The sequence below is a fragment of the Oncorhynchus gorbuscha genome, linkage group LG12 (assembly GCF_021184085.1).
Source record: "Oncorhynchus gorbuscha isolate QuinsamMale2020 ecotype Even-year linkage group LG12, OgorEven_v1.0, whole genome shotgun sequence".
Lineage (NCBI taxonomy): Eukaryota > Metazoa > Chordata > Actinopteri > Salmoniformes > Salmonidae > Oncorhynchus > Oncorhynchus gorbuscha.
In genome coordinates, this window is record NC_060184.1 from 10,250,235 (window position 1) to 10,274,162 (window position 23,928).

The following is a 23,928-nucleotide window of genomic DNA, read 5'->3' on the forward strand; positions in this document are numbered from 1 at the left end:
TGGTATTCTATTTGAGTTATTTAAGTCTATTGCCTATTTGAATAAGAACTGAAGTCTCAATCGAAATATCTATATAGTTTGCCAGTGACATCTACTGCCTAATTCTGTCACTCTACCTTGCTATTCTATGAATATGTGTTACAATTTACTGCCAGGTGCCATGTCTGTAATTACGTTTTATAGCATGCTGTCATTGACAGTCATACCATTGTGTCATTGTGTTTTACAATGTGTTGTCATTGACAGTAATTCCATTGTGCAGTTGTGTTTTACAGTGTGCTGAAAGAGAGGCCTGTAGTAGGTAGTTGAGCCATTTGAAGGCAGATAAGGCCGTGCCAGCAGTTTGTCAGATAGTGTCAGCTCTATAAATATGTGAAGTGCTTTGGAAGTTTCCATGTCAACGCTAACTAACCCTGTTGTTGTACTGTGCTGCTATAGGTGTGTGGGGGTTGGGGAGGGTGTGTGTGTGTTTATGGGTTGCATTGCACATACAGTGTGCTCCAAAAGTATTGGGACAGTGACACATTTTTCTACAAATTTGTTGGTATCATTTGCTATTTGTTTTGGTTGTGTTTCAGATTATTTTGTGCCAATAGAAATGAATGGTAAATAATGTATTGTTTCGTTTTGGAGTCACTCCTGTTACTGTGACTGACAAAAAAAGCAAATATTTCACACAACTGGAGAACAAGTGCTATCTTCTGCACAAAACTCCACCAAAATAGCCTGTGTAAAAAAGTTGGCATTTATGCATTGCATTTGTTACCATATGAAATTAATCATTGAATGATGTATTTTTTTAAATGTATTTTTTAATAATTTACTGGTATCTAAGCAAGACGCTTTTGATGCTGTCATTGCTCATTGCTCACTTTTGCAAATGCACTTATTTCATTGGTTGAGGTGACGTTAGCAACCCCAAAGCGTCCCTCTTTCCCCAGCAACGGCAAAACATGGCAAATGAAAAGACAGGAAGTTACCGAACTAAACGGGTTTTCGTCAACAATATTGATACGTATTCGTCTAAATGTATCGCAAAGGTAAAGTAGCAACGATATACGTTTTTGTATCAGAGTTTGATGTGGCGAAATATTACATAATGTAGCTGACAATGTTTTTGTTTACACTTTTTTTTGCGACTGTGTATAGTTTCTGTCAACCTGCATGGTTGGCGGCTCCTTGGAGGAGGCAGATGAAGAAGGTCCCGCTGAGGATGAGACAACACTTCAAGATGGGACTTTTCAAATTGTTGGAACTATCTCAAACAACGAAGGGGAAAAACCCAGTTTTGCATTACAATGTTATGCAGTGAGTATAGCTAATAACCAACTATAAACTGGGTGGTTCAAGCCCTGAATGCTGATGTTCTGACAGCAGTGGTATACCACGGGTGACAAGTCATTTATTTTGACTGCTCGTATTACGTTGGTAACCGGTTTATAATAGCAATAATGCACCTTAGGGGTTTGTGGTATATGACCAATATACCACAGCTAAGGGCTGTATCCGCGTTGTGTTGTGCGAACAGCCCTTAGCCGTGGTGTATTGGCCATATACCGAACCCCCTCTTGCCTTATTTCTTAAATATACAATATTGATATAACCACACACTTCATCATTCAGAGCTATGCAGTTTTCATCTAGGCCTGTCATTGACGTCTGTCCATGTCCATTCCAGTCACAGAAGAGAGATCAGCTGCTGCCAAGCCTTTTGAAATGTGATGTGGTGGTTTACAACATCTCAGAACATGCAACAGCAGAGTTGATAGATGAGGCAACTTGGGCAATTTCAGGTAGGCTATGGACCAGTCCATCTGTTGGATGAAACCATCATGATAAATTCACTCTCAGATAGGGTTGCCAGAGTTAATCAGTTTTACTCAAGTTAACTTTTTGTAATAAAAAAAAAGTGTTTTAGTCGCAGTCTGAAAACATTCAAAATACACATCATCTACACAGATAAAAACAACAGTGTAATGTCAAAGCAAGTTGACATTGAAGTTAAAAGTGACCTTTATCAATTTGCTTGATTTTGCAAAACATTACTTTGGACAAAATCAAGATGTCCATATTCTTGTCATGTTTTTTGTATCAAAATAAACGTTTAATTACAGCTCAATTTGAGCAAATTCAGAATTTGCCATTGTGATTAATCACAGCAATTTCTGCGATGAACTAGATGTGTTCCTTTCTTAATGTCTGACAGCCCTACTCTCAGACTGACAGCCCTACTCTCAGACTGACAGCCCTACTCTCAGACTGACAGCCCTACTCTCAGACTGACAGCCCTACTCTCAGACTGACAGCCCTACTCTCAGACTGACAGCCCTACTCTCAGACTGACAGCCCTACTCTCAGACTGACAGCCCTACTCTCAGACTGACAGCCCTACTCTCAGACTGACAGCCCTACTCTCAGACTGACAGCCCTACTCTCAGACTGACAGCCCTACTCTCAGACTGACAGCCCTATATAGCCTACTGTACCTACGGTAAGACGCTGTCTCCTCAGACTGACAGCCCTACTCTCAGACTGACAGCCCTATATAGCCTACTGTACCTAGACTGACAGCCCTATATAGCCTACTGTACCTACGGTAGACTGACAGCCCTACTCTCAGACTGACAGCCCTATATAGCCTACTGTACCTACGGTAAGACGCTGTCTCCTCAGACTGACAGCCCTATATAGCCTACTGTACCTACGGTAAGACGCTGTCTCCTCAGACTGACAGCCCTACTCTCAGACTGACAGCCCTATATAGCCTACTGTACCTACGGTACTGACAGCCCTATATAGCCTACTGTACCTACGGTAAGACGCTGTCTCCTCAGACACAGCCCTATATAGCCTACTGTACCTACGGTAGACCTCAGACTGACAGCCCTATATAGCCTACTGTACCTACGGTAAGACGCTGTCTCCTCAGACTGACAGCCCTATATAGCCTACTGTACCTACGGTAAGACGCTGTCTCCTCAGACTGACAGCCCTATATAGCCTACTGTACCTACGGTAAGACGCTGTCTCCTCAGACTGACAGCCCTACTCTCAGACTGACAGCCCTATATAGCCTACTGTACCTACGGTAAGACGCTGTCTCCTCAGACTGACAGCCCTATATAGCCTACTGTACCTACGGTAAGACGCTGTCTCCTCAGACTGACAGCCCTATATAGCCTACTGTACCTACGGTAGCTGTCTCCTCAGACTGACAGCCCTATATAGCCTACTGTACCTACGGTAAGACGCTGTCTCCTCAGACTGACAGCCCTATATAGCCTACTGTACCTCGGTAAGACGCTGTCTCCTCAGACTGACAGCCCTATATAGCCTACTGTACCTAGGTACTGTCTCCTCAGACAGCCCTATATAGCCTACTGTACCTACGGTAAGACGCTGTCTCCTCAGACTGACAGCCCTACTCTCAGACTGACAGCCCTATATAGCCTACTGTACCTACGGTAAGACGCTGTCTCCTCAGACTGACAGCCCTATATAGCCTACTGTACCTACGGTAAGACGCTGTCTCCTCAGACTGACAGCCCTATATAGCCTACTGTACCTACGGTAAGCTGTCTCCTCAGACTGACAGCCCTATATAGCCTACTGTACCTACGGTAAGACGCTGTCTCCTCAGACTGACAGCCCTATATAGCCTACTGTACCTACGGTAAGACGCTGTCTCCTCAGACTGACAGCCCTATATAGCCTACTGTACCTACGGTAAGACGCTGTCTCCTCAGACTGACAGCCCTATATAGCCTACTGTACCTACGGTAAGACGCTGTCTCCTCTTCCTTTTATGCTGCAGCTCTTCACTCAGATATTGAGAGTTTTGCGTCTCCGAAGATATTCATTTTGATATCAACAGTCATGACCTGGGCAATGAGCAAGCCTGCCGATCCTGTAAGTTTCTATTCAAATCTTGTGTTTCCTAACTACTATATCTGGATCTATATCTATATGTGTCAATACACTTTTCTGAACATTACTCGTATATTTTCTGTCCTTTAGAACGACCCAGAGATTCCTCTGACAGAGGACGACTACAGGAGGAAAAGACATCATCCTAACTTCAAGGAGCACGCCAATGCAGAGAAAACGGTGCTCAAACTGGGCAAAACCGTAAGTATAATGGGTAGGGTTCGGCAATTGTCAACAACAATGTCAACAACAACAAAACCAACAAGTCTTTTGTTTACCATACAGAAAAAGTCCAAGCTGTCTAGTTATGTTGTAGCGGCAGGTGTTCAGTATGGAATGGGAGAAAACCTCCTCCACTACTTCTTCAAGGTACATCTGAACTATATATAACGTGAGACATTATTGTTCTATCAAGACATCGATGGATGTTCTCTGTCTCACTCTTTCCTCTGGCTTGACTCCTCAAGACATCTTGGCTGGGGGAGTTAGCAAAAGTTCCTGTTTTTGGGCCTGGCACTAATGTTATCCCTACCATTCACGTCAACGACCTTGCAGGGTTTGTATTTTTCAATGAGTCCATTCCATTGTATTGATGTTCAATTATTGCTTATTTAAGGGCATCTGCTAGAGTTTGGGTGAAAAAAAAAAGACTAATTATATGATGTTGTCTACTTTTGTCTACAAGGGTGATTCAGAATGTAATCGACCACAAGCCAAAGATACATTATTTCCTCGCTGTGGATGATTCCAATAATACTGTTGAGGATATTGTGAAGGTAAATAGGCTAAGCCAGACATCTTGTTGATCATTTCAAGTTGGTAAAATTGTTGCATTTCTTTCTTTCTTTAAATAGATTTGTAGATCTACAAAATGGTTGGTGTATTTTTCTGTATCCCCCTTGCTAGATAATAAGCTTTGTGCTCGGTCCAGGGAAGATCAAGAAAGTCCCTAAGGAGGAGGCCTACCTCACCACAGTTCTGACGGTCTGTCTGTTTTCATCCCTCATCTCAGGTTTAGGAAAGCTAATTCAGAAATGACCGTTGTCAGTTGGAACATATCTTAACTAGCCTGGTCCCAGATCTGTTTGTGTGGTCTTGTTTGACCATGGGAATCTTAACTAGCCTGGTCCCAGATCTGTTTGTGTGGTCTTGTTTGACCATGGGAATCTTAACTAGCCTGGTCCCAGATCTGTTTGTGTGGTCTTGTTTGACCATGGGAATCTTAACTAGCCTGGTCCCAGATCTGTTTGTGTGGTCTTGTTTGACCATGGGAATCTTAACTAGCCTGGTCCCAGATCTGTTTGTGTGGTCTTGTTTGACCATGGGAATCTTAACTAGCCTGGTCCCATATCTGTTTGTGTGGTCTTGTTTGACCATGGGAAATTGACAGAACAGCAGTAGATCCGGGTCTGGTCGATGTTGGAGCATCAATTTCACCTTGTTTTCCAGAACGCTGATGTGGATTACCTGAGTGTCAACCTGCGGATAGAGCCAGTCTTTCTGAAGGAAACCTTCAACCTTCACTGGGTGTCGGAGGCTGGCATCATTGATAACATCAACCGGGTGGTGGAGGAATACAAACTGTTGAGATTACTACTGGTGAGGGACCAAACCAACTACTGTATGTTTACATCTTCTGTTCTTATATTAGCTAGGGACTGAATAGATTTTCCCAGCACCAATTTAGAATGTGAACCTGTGTATTGTCTCTTATTGGAAGGAAAGCTTCGTTACACAGCAATACATAGAATGAGCACCGTGTTTAGGCTTATAGATAGATATATATTATAGATAGTGTCATTATATTATTTTATATGATATTATATACTCATTTTCAAGCCAGAAATGGTTAAAATATTTATCATGCTCTTTGGTTTCCCCATCAGCCCATCAGAATCTGTCTCCTGGGTCCTCCAGCAGTAGGAAAGAGCAGCGTGGCAGAGAAACTGTGTCAACATTACAAACTGCACCACATCAACCTCAAAGAGGTCATTGATGAGAAGATGCAACATCTGGTCAGTAAAAGCAGCGATGACACTTGTAAAGCGCTTCATATTTATTCTCTCTTGTAAAATAGGAAATGCCTCCCCCTTGTGGTAGATCAAAAGAAATGCACCCCTTGTTATTTTCTGATATTACAGGTCTCTGTACTATACATGTACACTCTACAGTATATGAATCCAGGTATTCATTTGAGTTGTCCATTATATGTCAGGAGGAGGCTGTGAATGGCACTGAGCAGGAGGGAGAGAGTGAGGAGGCGCTCAGTAACGCTCAGGACCAACTGGACTCTCTGAAGGACAGCATGGAGCAAAATGGAGGTACAATAATATTCCACAACACAGCCATGAGTTGTTCCCGAAAGCATGTTTGTCAATTTAATTTAGACTCCGCCCCTCATCTCTATAATTTGTTTGATTTTATATTGTGAAGATGCAGTGGTTTCATGAATGTCATCATAATTTTTGCAGGTCGCCTGAGCGACGGGCTTGTGTACCGTATCATGCGTGATAAGCTGAACTCAACGCCATGCAGGAACCACGGCTTCGTCCTGGACGGCTTCCCCAAGTCCTACGATCAGGCCAAGGAGATCTTCTATGGTAAACATAAATCAAATGAACGTTATTTTTACAATTAAAGCGTTGATGATATTGTAAAATACTTTTCAAATAAACGATGGAAAAGATAACCTTGTCATCCTGCTTGTTCTCTTAAACACGGATGTTTTCCAGATGTACTGGACGATCCCAGGTCCAAAATGCCTGCCTTCAACAAGAAGATCATTCCTGGTAAGTGATTGTTAATATAACTGAATTGCACAGTATTGCATGTCTATCACTGATTCCCCCCCCCTCGTCCGTCTCTTCTGCAGAGTTCATTTTCTCCCTGGAGGCATCGGATGACTTTTTAAAGGAGCGGGTGCAGAACCTGCCTGAGAGTGTGGCAGAGAAAATGCACTACTCTAAAGATGAGTACCTTACCCGGCTGAAGAAGTTTAGAAAGGCCAACGTGGAAGATGCAACGGTTCTGAACTACTTTGACGAGCTGGAGATTCACCCAGAGCACATTGGTAAGGACAAAATACTGTAGATATTGATTTACCAAAACAGAATCATGTGATAGATTTTTGAATCATTTTGAAACCCTAATATTCAACTGTAACTATCAGAACCAGTAATTGTAGTAAATAGTGATTTGATTAGAACTCAACGCATTGAGAGGAAGTATGTCAGTCTTTCATAGTCTGTCTGTCTGTCTGTCAGAGGTGAACAATGCCGTCGATCCTGAATACGGTGCTGTGATGGACAAAATCACCAGGCTGGTGGGGCGTCCCAGGAACTACGGACCCACCCTTGAGGAGAGAGAGGAGATGGAGAGGAAGTCCGTAGAGGAGACAGCACAGCGCCTAGTACTGGAGACAGCAGAGTGGAATAGGAGGGAGGCTGAGACCGCTGCCAAGATGGCCACACAGCTCGAGGAGTGGGTAAGAGATGGGCTGCATCAGAAGTAGTATACTAGAATGGGAATAGGGTGGCATTTCAGGAAACATCTCTCTCACATTACTCATTGAGATTTGATTCCATTTTGGAATCCTTATAAACTCATCTCCACATTGCTTACCCCTATCCAGTCCTCTCAGATCTATAAACTCATCTCCACATTGCTTACCCCTATCCAGTCCTCTCAGATCTATAAACTCATCTCCACATTGCTTACCCCTATCCAGTCCTCTCAGATCTATAAACTCATCTCCACATTGCTTACCCCTATCCAGTCCTCTCAGATCTATAAACTCATCTCCACATTGCTTACCCCTATCCAGTCCTCTCAGATCTATAAACTCATCTCCACATTGCTTACCCCTATCCAGTCCTCTCAGATCTATAAACTCATCTCCACATTGCTTACCCCTATCCAGTCCTCTCAGATCTATAAACTCATCTCCACATTGATCTTACTCATCTCCACATTGCTTACCCCTATCCAGTCCTCTCAGATCTATAAACTCATCTCCACATTGCTTACCCCTATCTAGTCCTCTCAGATCTATAAACTCATCTCCACATTGATCTATAAACTCATCTCCACATTGCTTACCCCTATCCAGTCCTCATCTCCAGATCTATAAAAACTCATCTCCACATTGCTTACCCCTATCCAGTCCTCTCAGATCTATAAACTCATCTCCACATTGTCCTCTCAGATCTATAAACTCATCTCCACATTGCTTACCCCTATCTAGTCCTCTCAGATCTATAAACTCATCTCCACATTGCTTACCCCTATCCCCTCTATAAACTCATCTCCACATTGTCCTCTATAAACTCATCTCCACATCAGATCTAAAACTCATCTCTTGCATCTCCTCTCAGATCATCATCTCCACATTGCTTACCCCTATCCAGTCCTCTCAGATCTATAAACTCATCTCCACATTGCTTACCCCTATCTAGTCCTCTCAGATCTATAAACTCATCTCCACATTGCTTACCCCTATCTAGTCCTCTCAGATCTATAAACTCATCTCCACATTGCTTACCCCTATCCAGTCCTCTCAGATCTATAAACTCATCTCCACATTGCTTACCCCTATCCAGTCCTCTCAGATCTATAAACTCATCTCCACATTGCTTACCCCTATCTAGTCCTCTCAGATCTATAAACTCATCTCCACATTGCTTACCCCTATCCAGTCCTCTCAGATCTATAAACTCTTAAAACCCCTCTTTGTATACCATGGAAGAGTGGGCCACCAGCAACGACGTAAACCCTGGAGCTGTAGTTTCTGTTTAGCTGAGCTGTACATACGTTGTGTGTGGGTATCTCTAGAACCGTCACGTGACTGAGGTGAAGAGGCAGGAGCACGAGCTGCTGGAGGCTCGCTCCGCCCCCCTGAGGAACTACCTGATGAATTACGTAATGCCTTCTCTCACTGAGGGCATGATGGAGTGCTGCAAGGCCAAGCCAGACGACCCGGTAGACTTCCTGGTAATGTTTTTATTTCATTTAAAAAATCAAATAAACTTTATTAATCCCACAAAGAGAAATCAGATTTGTCACCGGTAAGAGATATACAGAGAAAAATATACTGTTCACACACATCCATCAGAGACCAGTAGACGGAGGACTGATGGCTGGTGAAATAAGCAAAACAAATGTCTTCCATAGAAGCAAATAGATTCAATAGAGTAGTAGCCTACTTCTCCTCTTCAATTATATAGGTTGCACTTCAACAATAAACGGATGTGAATTGTTGTCAGGTACCGAAGTAGCTAAGCCTACAGTAAAGAAATGTCACGTTTCCAACCAAATTGTCCTTTTTTTTGTTTTTTTTTCTAAATACTACATTTTTGTGTTTTTTTTCTAAATACTACATTTTTGTGTTTATCTATTTCAGGCTGAATATCTCCTCCGGAATAATTCACAAGATTAGTGTGATGTGCATAAGACATTCCAAACGTCTATGAGACCTTGTCGACTGGTATTATAAATGTTTTGTCATGACAGTGTTCTGTGTTGATCAAGTCTACCTTGTTTATTTTTCCCCACAAAAAATACAAAAACATATAATGCTCTGTTTGGAGGAATTATTGTAAAGATCATTTTATGAATATAATGATCTTTAACTAAAAAAAAGTGAAATGTATATTCTGATTAAATTGTGTGTTAAGGCCTCTTCTACACCCACCCTAGCATGAATTGTAATCCAGTTACAAACCCACAGCTGATTGGCACAGCGGCTGAATATTAAAAACAAGCGTGAAAACAGAGCTAGTGATTTTCTGAACAAGAAGTTCAACTGATTAAAACTCACAATAAGAAAAAAGCTGACATTTTAAGGCCAGGCATCACAGGCTGACATTTTAAGGCCAGGCATCACAGGCTGACATTTTAAGGCCAGGCATCACAGGCTGACATTTTAAGGCCAGGCATCACAGGCTGACATTTTAAGGCCAGGCATCACAGGCTGACATTTTTGCGTCTTATTAATTTTGAGATTTGTTTGTATTTTGGTCTATTAATATTACTATTTTCACACAAAAAAATATAAACATTTCAAAAACGTGATAAAAATATATATTTTCTTTAGCTGATCATATTCTACCTTAATTTGAATGAATTTTAACCACTTTAAAACGGAATTATATCAATATTTTCAAAGCTCACTACATTGATTTCCCCATAATAATTTAAAATCCCATTTTCATAGAGAATGTTACAAACTGGACTATATTTAGTAACTTACTTTGAAGAGGTGCTGATTGGGTCTAAGTAGGCATTTAGGAGTCTAATTTCAGTGTACTTGTCAGACATTTACCACCACATTTTTTTCTCAGCATCAGAAGCGTCTGTACTCACCGATGTGTGTGTTGTTTATGATAAGATATATTCTCCAGACTTGCCCTGAGGGAATTGTTGATATGTTGTAAATGTTTTATTCTAGATAACATTTTCTTTGGAAAATGGAGAAAAAAAATGAATGTCATTAAAATCAAATCAAATCAAATGTTATTTGTCACATACACATGGTTAGCAGATGTTAATGCGAGTGTAGCGAAATGCTTGTGCTTCTAGTTCCGACAATGCAGTGATAACCAACAAGTAATCTAACTAACAATTCCAAAACTACTGTCTTATGCACAGTGTAAGGGGATAAGTTAGTATTTTAATCTGCTCTACTAATGTCCGGTGCTGGAGTGTAACCATCCAGCATCCAGAAAAAGGGATATGTGCGATATGTAAATATGCACATATAATTTACATTTACATACATTTACATACATAATGAGACATCACCTAATATGCATACTGGTAAAAGTTGATTGTGACATAATTAAGATAAAACAAATCCCTATTGGGGTGTGGTGACATGAACGGGACAGTGTCACGATCCCAGATTAAATTCTTGTTAATATTACTGCACTGTCCAAGTTACAGTAGCTATTACTCCGAAAAATGCCATGTTATTGTTTGAGGAGAGCTCCTAACAGCAAAAACACTTTTCACCTCGATAAGTTTGATAAATTCACCTCTGAAGGTGAAATGTGTACATACATTCTGAAATCATACTCTGATTTATCGTCCAAAGAGTCCCAGAGATAACATGAAGTGTTGTTTTGTTAGATAAAACCCTTTTTCATATCCTAAAAAGGTCCATATAGCATGTATGATCGATTTTGTATTTCCACTCGTTCAATTTACAATCTAACCCTAAACCTTGTTTCAACCAGTCAAATCACATCCGTATTTATTCCTCAGAGATCCTAGAACATAATCAGACTTCACTATATAATTAGGGGTGTATCCTATAGGACACCAAAGTTGTTCAGAGAGCGACGCCTTCATGGCACGCCAATGACGCGGGCGGTCTTCACTTGATCGAATGTAACTTTCTCAAATAAGCACCAATCGGGGTCAATAAAAGCTAACTAGATAGCCAATGAGCTGGGCTTTATGGGAGTGTCGGGAAACCCTGTATCTGTCGCAAGTGTTGCTGCTAACCTTGTGCGACATCAAGCCTTTTCCTTTTGGACAAAAATTATAAGAATATGGAGTGTTATGAAAACTGAGTGTTTTGCAATTGTTTAACTTATAATATGGCTACTAATATTGGAAAAGAGAAATCAAAGTCCAAGTATACAGATTTGACCAAATTCTTGCAGAAAAATGTAACGTGAATGTTTCCTTCACGATTTGCCCAAATGTACCTGGGTGACTTCACGCTAAAAGTCATGTAGTTTGCTCATACTTCAAGTTATCCGTCTGACACTTTGTACATTCACTGCTGGCTGCCATCTTGTGGACACTATCGGAATTACAACCTGAGTGATGGCTAGATGTGGGACCTTTCTGTAGCCTTTCAAAGATGGTTAGTTTTTTTCTTCGTATTTTCTTCTACCAGATCTATTGTGTTATATTCTACATTCAATTTTCTTTCATATGCATATCCTTGCTTCAGGGCCTGAGCTACAGGCAGTTAGATTTGGGTATGTCATTGTAGGCAAAAATTGAAAAAAAGGGGGCTATCCCTAATTAATAGTGAACACAGAACAGCGCTAAACTTTCTCTGTTCATGTCCTCCCTATTGAGTAGTAGACTGTATGTATCAAGGTGACATCTATATGGTTATCAATATTAGTTATTTCTTGTGTAGGCTGCTATCCTACTTGAAATAAAATCATGTGACTGAGTGAATTTTGTCGTTTAGGTTAGTATTGTGGAGTAACTACAAAGGTGTTGATCCATCCTCAGGTTTCTCCTCTCACAGCCATTCAACTCGCCGTTGGATTTAATACCTGAGCGGTTTCCTTCCTCTCCGGCAACTGAGTTAGGAAGGACGCCTGTATCTTTGTAGTGACTGGGTGTATTGATACACCCTCCAAAGTGTAATTAATAACTTAACCATGCTCAAATTGATATTCAATGTCTGCTTTTGGGCTCAACTGAGGGACCTTACAGGTAATTGTGTGTGGGTTACAGAGATGTGTGGGGTACAGAGATTAGGTATTCATTCAACACTAGTATTGCACAAAGAATCCATGCAACCTGTTTTGTGACTTGTTAAGCACATTTTTACTCCTGAACTTATTTAATCTTGCCATAACAAAGGGGTTGAATACCTATTGACCCAAGACATTTCAGCTTTTCATTTTGTATTCATTTGTAAAAAAAATTCAAACAACATAATTCCACTTTGACATTATGGGGTATTGTGTGTAGGCCAGTGACACAACATATCAATTTAATCCATTTTAAAATCAGGCTGTAATGTAACAAAATGTGGAAAAAGTCAAGGGATCTAAATACACAATGCTTTTGTTCCGACCTCAAGATGCAGTTGGTGAGGAGCAAATGCAGAAATGTCCAGTCAACTGCAGTTGAAAGTTCATGACCTTTGATCACATGGTTGTTGTAAAGGTCATGCAGTCCACATGTAGTTGAAAGTCAGACAATTATTGTACCAATATTCAGCGGTGAAAGTAGAATTAATCTCTTCCTGGTACGGGACTTCCTATATACAGTACCAGTCCAAGGTTTGGACACACCTGCTCATTCAAGGGTTTTTCTTTATTTTTACTATTTTCTACATTGTACAATAATAGTGACGACATCAAAACTATGAAATAATACATATGGAATCATGTAGTAACCAAAAAAGTGTTAAACAAATCTAAATATATTTGAGATTCTTCAAAGTAGCCACCCTTTGCCTTGATGACATCTTTGTACACTCTTCCAAACAACTTAACCTGGAATACTTTTCCATCAGTCTTGAAGGAGTTCCCACATATGCTGAGCACTTGATAGCCAGGGACACACTCCAACACTTAGACATTAATTTACAAACAAAGTATGTGTGTTTAGGGAGTCCACCAGATCAGAGGCAGTAGGGATGACCAGGGATGTTCTCTTGATAAGTGTGTAAATTGTACCATGTTCCTGTCCTGCTAAGCATTCAAAATGTAACAAATACTTTTGGGTGTCAGGGTAAATGTATGGAGCTAAAAGTATGTTATTTCCTTGAGGAATGTAGTGAAGTAAAAGCTGTCAAAATTATAAATAGTGAAGTAATTTACAGATACCTATCACGTTTCAGGTAAGACCCAAATGCAGACTGTGTTGAAGTAACAATGTTTATTACAGCAACAGGGGCAGGCAAACGACAGGCAGGGATCGATAATCCAGAGTAGTAGCAAGGGCACAGGACGGCATGCAGGGTCAGGTCAGTAATCCAGAGTAGGGGCAAAGGCACAGGACGGCAGGCAGGGTCAGGTCAGGCAGAGGTTGGTAATCCAGAGTAGGGGCAGAGACATAGGACGGCAGGCAGGCTCAGGCAGAGTGGTCAGGCAGGCAGGCTCAGTCAGGACAGGCAAAGGTCAAAACCAGGAGAGCGAGAAAAAGAGAGACTGGGGAAAAGCAGGAGCAAAACGCTGGATGGCTTGACGAACAAGACGAACTGGCAACAGACAAACAGAGAAGACAGGTATTAATACCCAGGGGATAATGGGGAAGATGGGCGACCCCTGGAGGGGGGTGGAGACAAGCACAAGGAGAGGTGAAACAGATCAGGACGTGACAGATACCCCCAAAACTACTTATGTAGTACTTTAAAGTATTTTTACTTAAGTACTTTACACCACTGTGAGAAAGTTGATGCACAAATATCATACCCCCAAAACATGATAACATTTCTTCATTACAATAACGGGAGGTTAGCATTTTTGGGGGCATATGATATTTATGCCTCTGTAACTTTCACTCGTAATTATTCATGATTCGTTCAGGATTTTCCGTAATCTTGGTCGCTTCCACATTAATGTAGAAGTGTTTAGAAACATATTCTATTCTTATTTACAATAAAAGTGACTCCGAAATGACACAATACATTATTTAATACATTAAATATTCTGAAACACAACCAAAACTAACAGCAAATGCAGCCAACAAATTTGTAGAGTCACAAGCTTGATGTTGTCATTGAGTGCAATGAATATGGGACCAAATACTTAACTATTTACTCCTTTTGGTCCCCTAAAATGGGGAGACTATGTTCAAAAAGTGCTGTAATTTCTAAACGGTTCACCTGATATGGATGAAAATACCCTCAAATTAAATCTGACAGTCTGCACTTTAATCTCATAGTGATTATATGATTTCAAATCCAAAGTGCTGGAGTACAGAGCCAAAACAAAACTGTAATTGTTCCAAAACTTTTGGAGCTCACAGCCTCCTAACAGTGGTGAATGGAAAGAGAGATCTGTTACACAAGACATTTGAAAACACAAAAAAGTATAAAGACATTTGAAAACACCAAAAAGTGTAAAGACAGTTGCTGACTGTCATTAGGCAAGAATTTATGCGTCCACTTTCGGCCGTGCGTATCTCTGTGTCGGCCACTCAAATTTCAGCGTTCCCTTCGAACCACATCGCTGGGATGCCGTTCCCGACCTTGCCACCTTAGTTTTGCCCCTGCAAATAATGCAACACACTTTGAAAGGCAGTGACCAACATCTTGACTAAAGTGATGCACTAGAAAGTGCCCACACACTCCTCAACCAGTTTCCTGGTCATGAAGAAGACAGAATGGAGAATGGAGGAGAGAGGACGGTGGCCCAATGGAACGGTTGTCAGTGGAAGAAGGTGATGACCAAAGCACAGCGTGGTAAGTGTTCATATCTTTTAATTAAGTAACAGAACACTGAACAAAACAATAAACAACCAACGAACAGTCCCGTAAGGTGACTGACAAAAAACACTAAACAGGAAAATAACTACCCACAAATCAAGTGGGAAAAACAGGCTACCTAAGTGTGATTCTCAATCAGAGACAACGATTGACAGCTGCCTCTGATTGAGAACCATACCAGGCCAAACATAGAAAACCAAAACTAGAACAACACATAGAATGCCCACCCCAACTCACACCCTGACCAACCTAAACAAGAAACATAACAAAGGAACTAAGGTCAAGACGTGACACGCAATCCCAAATCGACCCTACGTGTCATGTTTGTAATTTATTATCATGTCTTGTCCCTGTGCTCCCCATTCTATTCGTTTCCCTCTGCTGGTCTTATTAGGTTCTTTCCCTCTTTCTATCCCTCTCTCTCCCCCTCCCTCTCTCACTCTCTCGCTCTCTCTTCTCTCTATCGTTCCGTTCCTGCTCCCAGCTGTTCCTATTCCCCTAATCAATCATTTAGTCTTCCCACACCTGTTCCCGATCCTTTCCCCTGATTAGAGTCCCTATTTCTTCCTTTGTGTTCCGTTCCTGTCCTGTCGGTTCCTTGTTTAGAATTCACCGTGCTGTGATTGTGTATCGCCCTGTCGTGTTGTGTTTTCCTCAGATGCTGCGTGGTGAGCAGGTGTCTGAGTCTGTCTGGTTCAAGTGCCTTCCCGAGGCAACCTGCTGTTCACCTGCTGTTCAAGATCGAGTCTCCAGTTTGTCCTCGTCATTTCGAGTGAAAGTTGTTTTTTTGTTTGTATTTACTTTACTGGATTAAAGACTCTGTTTTCGCCAAGTCGCTTTTGGGTCCTCTTTCACCTGCATGACAGAAGGAACCGACCAAGGAATGGACCCAGCGACTTCAGACGCTCGTTACACTGCCGTCGAGATCCAAGGAGCCATGCTCGGCAGACACGAGCAGGAATTGTCTGCTGCTCGCCATGCCGTGGAGAACCTGGCCGCTCAGGTTTCCGACCTCTCTGGACAGTTCCAGAGTCTACGTCTCGTGCCACCTGTTACTTCCTGGCCTGCCGAGCCTCCAGAACCTAGGGTTAATAACCCACCTTGCTACTCCGGGCAGCCCACTGAGTGCCGCTCCTTTCTCACGCAGTGTGAGATTGTGTTCTCTCTCCAACCCAACACATACTCTAGAGAGAGAGCTCGGGTTGCTTACGTCATTTCACTCCTTACTGGCCGGGCTCGAGAATGGGGCACAGCTATCTGGGAGGCAAGGGCTGATTGCTCTAACAAGTTCCAGAACTTTAAAGAGGAGATGATTCGGGTTTTTGACCGTTCAGTTTTTGGTAGGGAGGCTTCTAGGGCCCTGGCTTCCTTATGCCAAGGTGAACGGTCCATAACGGATTATTCTATTGAGTTTCGCACTCTTGCTGCCTCTAGTGAGTGGAACGAGCCGGCGCTGCTCGCTCGTTTTCTGGAGGGACTCCACGCAGTGGTTAAGGATGAGATTCTCTCCCGGGAGGTTCCTTCAGATGTGGACTCTTTGATTGCTCTCGCCATCCGCATAGAACGACGGGTAGATCTTCGTCACCGGGCTCGTGGAAGAGAGCTCGCATCAACGGTGTTTCCCTGCTCCGCATCGCAACCATCTCCCTCCTCTGGCTCAGAGTCTGAGCCCATGCAGCTGGGAGGGATTCGCATCTCGACTAAGGAGAGGGAACGGAGGATCACCAACCGCCTGTGCCTCTATTGCGGAGTTGCTGGACATTTTGTTAATTCATGTCCAGTAAAAGCCAGAGCTCATCTGTAAGCGGAGGGCTACAGGTGAGCGCAACTACTCAAGTCTCTCCATCAAGATCCTGTACTACTTTGTCGGTCCATCTACGCTGGACCGGTTCGGGTGCTACATGTAGTGCCTTGATAGACTCTGGGGCTGAGGGTTGTTTCATGGACGAAGCATGGGTTCGGAAACATGACATTCCTTTCAGAGAGTTAGAGAAGCCTACGCCCATGTTCGCCTTAGATGGTAGTCATCTTCCCAGTATCAGATTTGAGACACTACCTTTAACCCTCACAGTATCTGGTAACCACAGTGAGACTATTTCTTTTTTGATTTTTCGTTCACCGTTTACACCTGTTGTTTTGGGTCATCCCTGGCTAGTATGTCATAACCCTTCTATTAATTGGTCTAGTAATTCTATCCTATCCTGGAACGTTTCTTGTCATGTGAAGTGTTTAATGTCTGCCATCCCTCCCGTTTCTTCTGTCCCTACTTCTCAGGAGGAACCTGGCGATTTGACAGGAGTGCCGGAGGAATATCATGATCTGCGCACGTTCTTCAGTCGGTCCCGAGCCAACTCCCTTCCTCCTCACCGGTCGTATGATTGTAGTATTGATCTCCTTCCGGGGACCACTCCTCCTCGGGGTAGACTATACTCTCTGTCGGCTCCCGAACGTAAGGCTCTCGAGGATTATTTGTCTGTGTCTCTTGACGCCGGTACCATAGTGCCTTCTTCCTCTCCGGCCGGGGCGGGGTTCTTTTTGTTAAGAAGAAGGACGGTACTCTGCGCCCCTGCGTGGATTATCGAGGGCTGAATGACATAACGGTTAAGAATCGTTATCCGCTTCCCCTTATGTCATCAGCCTTCGAGATTCTGCAGGGAGCCAGGTGCTTTACTAAGTTGGACCTTCGTAACGCTTACCATCTCGTGCGCATCAGAGAGGGGGACGAGTGGAAAACGGCGTTTAACACTCCGTTAGGGCATTTTGAGTACCGGGTTCTGCCGTTCGGTCTCGCCAATGCGCCAGCTGTTTTTCAGGCATTAGTTAATGATGTTCTGAGAGACATGCTGAACATCTTTGTTTTTGTCTATCTTGACGATATCCTGATTTTTTCTCCGTCACTCGAGATTCATGTTCAGCACGTTCGACGTGTTCTACAGCGCCTTTTAGAGAATTGTCTCTACGTAAAGGCTGAGAAGTGCTCTTTTCATGTCTCCTCCGTTACTTTTCTCGGTTCCGTTATTTCCGCTGAAGGCATTCAGATGGATTCCGCTAAGGTCCAAGCTGTCAGTGATTGGCCCGTTCCAAGGTCACGTGTCGAGTTGCAGCGCTTTTTAGGTTTCGCTAATTTCTATCGGCGTTTCATTCGTAATTTCGGTCAAGTTGCTGCCCCTCTCACAGCTCTTACTTCTGTCAAGACGTGTTTTAAGTGGTCCGGTTCCGCCCAGGGAGCTTTTGATCTTCTAAAAGAACGTTTTACGTCCGCTCCTATCCTCGTTACTCCTGACGTCACTAGACAATTCATTGTCGAGGTTGACGCTTCAGAGGTAGGCGTGGGAGCCATTCTATCCCAGCGCTTCCAGTCTGACGATAAGGTTCATCCTTGCGCTTATTTTTCTCATCGCCTGTCGCCATCTGAGCGCAACTATGATGTGGGTAACCGTGAACTGCTCGCCATCCGCTTAGCCCTAGGCGAATGGCGACAGTGGTTGGAGGGGGCGACCGTTCCTTTTGTCGTTTGGACAGACCATAAGAACCTTGAGTACATCCGTTCTGCCAAACGACTTAATGCCCGTCAAGCTCGTTGGGCGTTGTTTTTCGCTCGTTTCGAGTTTGTGATTTCTTACCGTCCGGGTAGCAAGAACACCAAGCCTGATGCCTTATCCCGTCTGTTTAGTTCTTCTGTGGCTTCTACTGATCCCGAGGGGATTCTTCCTTATGGGCGTGTTGTCGGGTTAACAGTCTGGGGAATTGAAAGACAGGTTAAGCAAGCACTCACGCACACTGCGTCGCCGCGCGCTTGTCCTAGTAACCTCCTTTTCGTTCCTGTTTCCACTCGTCTGGCTGTTCTTCAGTGGGCTCACTCTGCCAAGTTAGCTGGTCATCCCGGTGTTCGAGGCACTCTTGCGTCTATTCGCCAGCGCTTTTGGTGGCCGACTCAGGAGCGTGACACGCGCCGTTTCGTGGCTGCTTGTTCGGACTGCGCGCAGACTAAGTCGGGTAACTCTCCTCCTGCCGGTCGTCTCAGACCGCTCCCCATTCCTTCTCGACCATGGTCTCACATCGCCTTAGACTTCATTACCGGTCTGCCTTTGTCTGCGGGGAAGACTGTGATTCTTACGGTTGTCGATAGGTTCTCTAAGGCGGCACATTTCATTCCCCTCGCTAAACTTCCTTCCGCTAAGGAGACGGCACAAATCATTATTGAGAATGTATTCAGAATTCATGGCCTCCCGTTAGACGCCGTTTCAGACAGAGGCCCGCAATTCACGTCACAGTTTTGGAGGGAGTTCTGTCGTTTGATTGGTGCGTCCGTCAGTCTCTCTTCTGGGTTTCATCCCCAGTCTAACGGTCAAGCAGAGAGGGCCAATCAGACGATTGGTCGCATACTACGCAGCCTTTCTTTCAGAAACCCTGCGTCTTGGGCAGAACAGCTCCCCTGGGCAGAATACGCTCACAATTCGCTTCCTTCGTCTGCTACCGGGTTATCTCCGTTTCAGAGTAGTCTGGGTTACCAGCCTCCTCTGTTCTCATCCCAGCTTGCCGAGTCCAGCGTTCCCTCCGCTCAAGCGTTTGTCCAACGTTGTGAGCGCACCTGGAGGAGGGTGAGGTCTGCACTTTGCCGTTACAGGGCACAGACTGTGAGAGCCGCCAATAAACGCAGGATTAAGAGTCCAAGGTATTGTTGCGGCCAGAGAGTGTGGCTTTCCACTCGCAACCTTCCTCTTACGACAGCTTCTCGTAAGTTGACTCCGCGGTTCATTGGTCCGTTCCGTGTCTCCCAGGTCGTCAATCCTGTCGCTGTGCGACTGCTTCTTCCGCGACATCTTCGTCGCGTCCATCCTGTCTTCCATGTCTCCTGTGTTAAGCCCTTTCTTCGCACCCCGTTCGTCTTCCCTCCCCCCTCCCGTCCTTGTCGAGAGCGCACCTATTTACAAGGTACATAAGATCATGGACATGCGTTCTCGGGGACGGGGTCACCAATACTTAGTGGATTGGGAGGGTTACGGTCCTGAGGAGAGGAGTTGGGTTCCGTCTCGGGACGTGCTGGACCGTTCACTCATTGATGATTTCCTCCGTTGCCGCCAGGATTCCTCCTCGAGTGCGCCAGGAGGCGCTCGGTGAGTGGGGGGGGTACTGTCATGTTTGTCATTTATTATCATGTCTTGTCCCTGTGCTCCCCATTCTATTCGTTTCCCTCTGCTGGTCATATTAGGTTCTTTCCCTCTTTCTATCCCTCTCTCTCCCCCTCCCTCTCTCACTCTCTCGCTCTCTCTTCTCTCTATCGTTCCGTTCCTGCTCCCAGCTGTTCCTATTCCCCTAATCAATCATTTAGTCTTCCCACACCTGTTCCCGATCCTTTCCCCTGATTAGAGTCCCTATTTCTTCCTTTGTGTTCCGTTCCTGTCCTGTCGGTTCCTTGTTTAGAATTCACCGTGCTGTGATTGTGTATCGCCCTGTCGTGTCGTGTTTTCCTCAGATGCTGCGTGGTGAGCAGGTGTCTGAGTCTGTCTGGTTCAAGTGCCTTCCCGAGGCAACCTGCTGTTCACCTGCTGTTCAAGATCGAGTCTCCAGTTTGTCCTCGTCATTTCGAGTGAAAGTTGTTTTTTTGTTTGTATTTACTTTACTGGATTAAAGACTCTGTTTTCGCCAAGTCGCTTTTGGGTCCTCTTTCACCTGCATGACACTACGCCCTATTCACTTGTAGAAATCTGAGGTGATTGGACAGGTCTATGTAATAGGGCGAAACTTCCACCCAGCCTATCAGAGGGCAAGTAGGTAATATGTAGGTAAACTATTACCATATTACAATATTAACTATTACCAAGTAGGTAAACTATTACCATATTGATTGCACCTGTCCAGGGTCTAGGGCACGGACTATCAACCACACTGAACAAAAATATAAATGGAACATTAAACAATTTCAATGATTTTACTGAGTTACAGTTCTTATAAGGAAATCAGTGAATTATAAATAAATTCATTAGGCCCTAATCTATGGAATTCACATGACTGGGAATTCAGATATGCATTTGTTGGTCACAGATACACTACATGACCAAAAAAGTATGCTCTTCGAAAATGCCATTCCAAAATCATGGGTATTAATATGGAGTTGGTCCCCCTTTGCTGCTATAACAGTTTCCACTCTTCCAGGAGGATTTCCTCTAGATGGGGGGACTTGCTTCCATTCAGCCACAGGAGCATTAGTGAGGTTGGACACTGATTTTGGGCGATGAGGCCTGACGTTCCAATTCATCCCAAATGTGTTTGATGGGGTTGAGGTCAGGGTTCTGTGCAGGCCAGTCAAGTTCTTCCACACCGATCTCAACAAACCATTTCTGAATGGTCCTCGACTGACGGGATGAGGTCAATATCCTTCCAGGATATGAGGTCAATATCCTTCCAGGATACCGGGGCCAGGTTGATTAGAAAGTCCTGCTCGCGGAAGTGTTTTAGGAAGTGTTAGACAGTGATGAGCGGTGGTTGTTTGACCGAGGACCCATAGCAGATGCAGGCAATGAGGCAGTGATCGCTGAGATCCTGATTGAAAACAGCAGAGGTGTATTTGGAGGACAAGTTGGTCAGGATAATATCTATGAGGGTGCCCATGTTTACGGATTTAGGGTTGTACCTGGTGGTTTCCTTGATAATTTGTGTGAGATTGAGGGCATCTATCTTAGATTGTAGGACTGCTGGGGTGTGAAGCATATCCCAATTTAGGTCACCTAACAGAACGAACTCTTAAGATTGATGGGGGGCAATCAATTCACATATGGTGTCCAGGGCACAGCTGGGAGCTGAGGGGGGTCGGCAACAGTGAGAGACTTATTTCTGGAGAGATACATTTTAAAATTAAAAGCTTGAACTGTTTGGGCATTGACAGAACTTTGCAAGCTATCTCTGCAGTAAATTGCAACTCCTCCCCCTTTGGCAGTTCTATCTTGACGTTAAATGTTGTGGTTGGGGATGGAAATCGCAGAATTTTTGGTGGCCTTCCTAAGCCAGGATTCAGACACGGCAAGGACATCAGGGTTGGCGGAGTGTGATAAAGCAGTCATTAAAACAAACTTAGGGAGTAGGCTTCTGATGTTAATATGCATGAAACCAAGGCTTTTTCAATTACAGAAGTCAACTAATTAGAGTGCCTGGGAACACGCAAGGCCTGGGTTAGCCTTCACATCACCCGAGGAACAGAGGAGGAGTAGGATGAGGGTACGGCTAAAGGCTTGCAAAACTGGTCGTCTAGTGCGTTGGGGACAGAGAATAAAAGGAGCAGATTTCTGTACATGGTAGAATAGATTCAGGACATAATGTATAGACAGGGGTATGGTGGGGTGCAGGTACAGTGGAGGTAAACCCAGGCATTGAAAGACGATGAGAGAGGTTGCATCTCTGGAGGCACTAGTTAGGCTAGGTGACGTCACCGCATGTGTGGGAGGTGGGACAAAGGAGGAATCTGAGGCATGTTGAGTGGGGCTAGGGGCTCCGCAGTAAGCTAAAACAATGATAACTATCCTAAACAACAGTATACAAGGCATAGTGACATATGAGACATAAAGGGAGGCATAAAGCAATCACAGGTGTTGATTGGGAGAGCTTGCTAAGACAACAACGGGTAAGACAACAAAAGCTAATCAGCTAAGACAACAACGACAACAGGTAAAATGGCGATGAATGGGCAGAGAGGATCAGGTAACTACACACAGGGCCTGAGTTCGGGGCGAGGGCCGACAGATAAACAAAGGTAAACAAAGTGGAGTACCGTGATTAATAAACAGCCCAGTGGACATCAGCTATGTAGCCAAGTGATCATAGGGTCCAGTGAACAGCAATAGATGAAACAGGGAAGCCGCGGCGTAGTCGTTGCTATGCTAGCATGCTGGAGACACGGTGTTTAAAGTTAGCAGGCCGGGGTTACTAGAAAAGTCTGCTCCGATGTACGGCAAAGCCGGTTGAAGGCACAGCGGATGGAATTGCGTCTGCGGATCAGTCGTGGTGGTACGGCGGGGCGCCGTGTCGACGAGGGGACCGGGCCAGATGGCGGAGGTATTGTAGTTGTGGTAGGTATTGTAGTTGTGGCCATTTTGTTTGCTAGCCAGGAGATGCGCCTGGCTCAGGGCTAGCTTCGGGGCTGGGTCACTCAGTGGCAGCTAGCTAGCTGTGGTGATCAGGAGTAGTGGTCCAGGGTTTACGGCAGGAATCCGGTGTTGTCGTGGAGAAAAACAGTCTGAGGCTGGCAGGTATTATTGCTGGCAGGTTTGTTGTCTGTAGTTTGTGCCTGCCCATACCATAACCCTCCGCCACCATGGGGCACTCTGTTCACATCAGCAAATCGCTCACACAATGCCATACATGTGGCCTGCGGTTGCCAAATTCTCTAAAATGAAGTTTGAGGCAGCTTATGGTAGAAAAATGTACATTAAGTTCTCTTTCAAGAGCTCTGGTGGACATTCCTGCAGCCAGCAGGCCAAAATAAAAAAAAACTGATTTGCTTTTATGTCCAACAATAAATACATTAAAAATATATTTTGCTTTTTGGACTGCTCAGGATATTTGTGGGACCAAATCAAACCAAATAGAACCCTGGTCTAGGGGTTGATTTGGAATTTGGCCAGACTTTTGTTGAAACGAGAAATTCCCCTTGTCCTTCAGCAGAGGTGGAACTGTAGCGATAGATAGACGATTCATCTTCATATCTGTGCCATCCGAGCGTGCCCATGCTAAAATTCACTTTTGGCCACTGTGGCTAAAGAGGAAGAGAGGCCCAACTCTGCGGAAAATCTGTTTCCCTCCAGCAGGTTGCGGTTTTT

At 44.0% G+C, this 23,928-nt stretch overlaps 1 protein-coding gene across 2 annotated transcripts; it reads left to right on the forward strand.

Moving 5' to 3' along the window:
- Positions 1-916: 916 nt before the first annotated feature.
- On the forward strand, positions 917-9,602 carry ak7a (adenylate kinase 7a). 2 transcript variants are annotated; one of them, XM_046293169.1, is made up of 18 exons: positions 917-1,040; positions 1,150-1,308; positions 1,679-1,793; positions 3,815-3,909; positions 4,018-4,128; positions 4,213-4,296; positions 4,395-4,483; positions 4,613-4,703; positions 4,834-4,911; positions 5,377-5,526; positions 5,814-5,942; positions 6,143-6,248; positions 6,399-6,527; positions 6,660-6,716; positions 6,800-6,997; positions 7,191-7,411; positions 8,758-8,916; positions 9,326-9,602. In XM_046293169.1, the coding sequence occupies exons 1-18, from the start codon at positions 954-956 to the stop codon at positions 9,359-9,361; spliced, it is 2,094 nt and encodes a 697-aa protein (XP_046149125.1). In that variant the 5' UTR covers positions 917-953; the 3' UTR covers positions 9,362-9,602. The 2 variants fall into 2 exon arrangements, with proteins under 2 accessions (XP_046149125.1, XP_046149126.1); XM_046293170.1 differs by lacking the exon at positions 4,213-4,296.
- The last annotated feature ends 14,326 nt before the right edge of the window (positions 9,603-23,928 follow it).

Coding starts and splice junctions, on each gene's coding strand:
- ak7a (XM_046293169.1), top strand. CDS start 954: ATGGCAAATGAAAAGACAGGAAGTTACCGAACTAAACGGGTTTTCGTC. Junction 5,527..5,813: donor AACTGTTGAGATTACTACTG/GTGAGGGACCAA, acceptor TTTCCCCATCAG/CCCATCAGAATCTGTCTCCT. Junction 8,917..9,325: donor ACGACCCGGTAGACTTCCTG/GTAATGTTTTTA, acceptor TATCTATTTCAG/GCTGAATATCTCCTCCGGAA.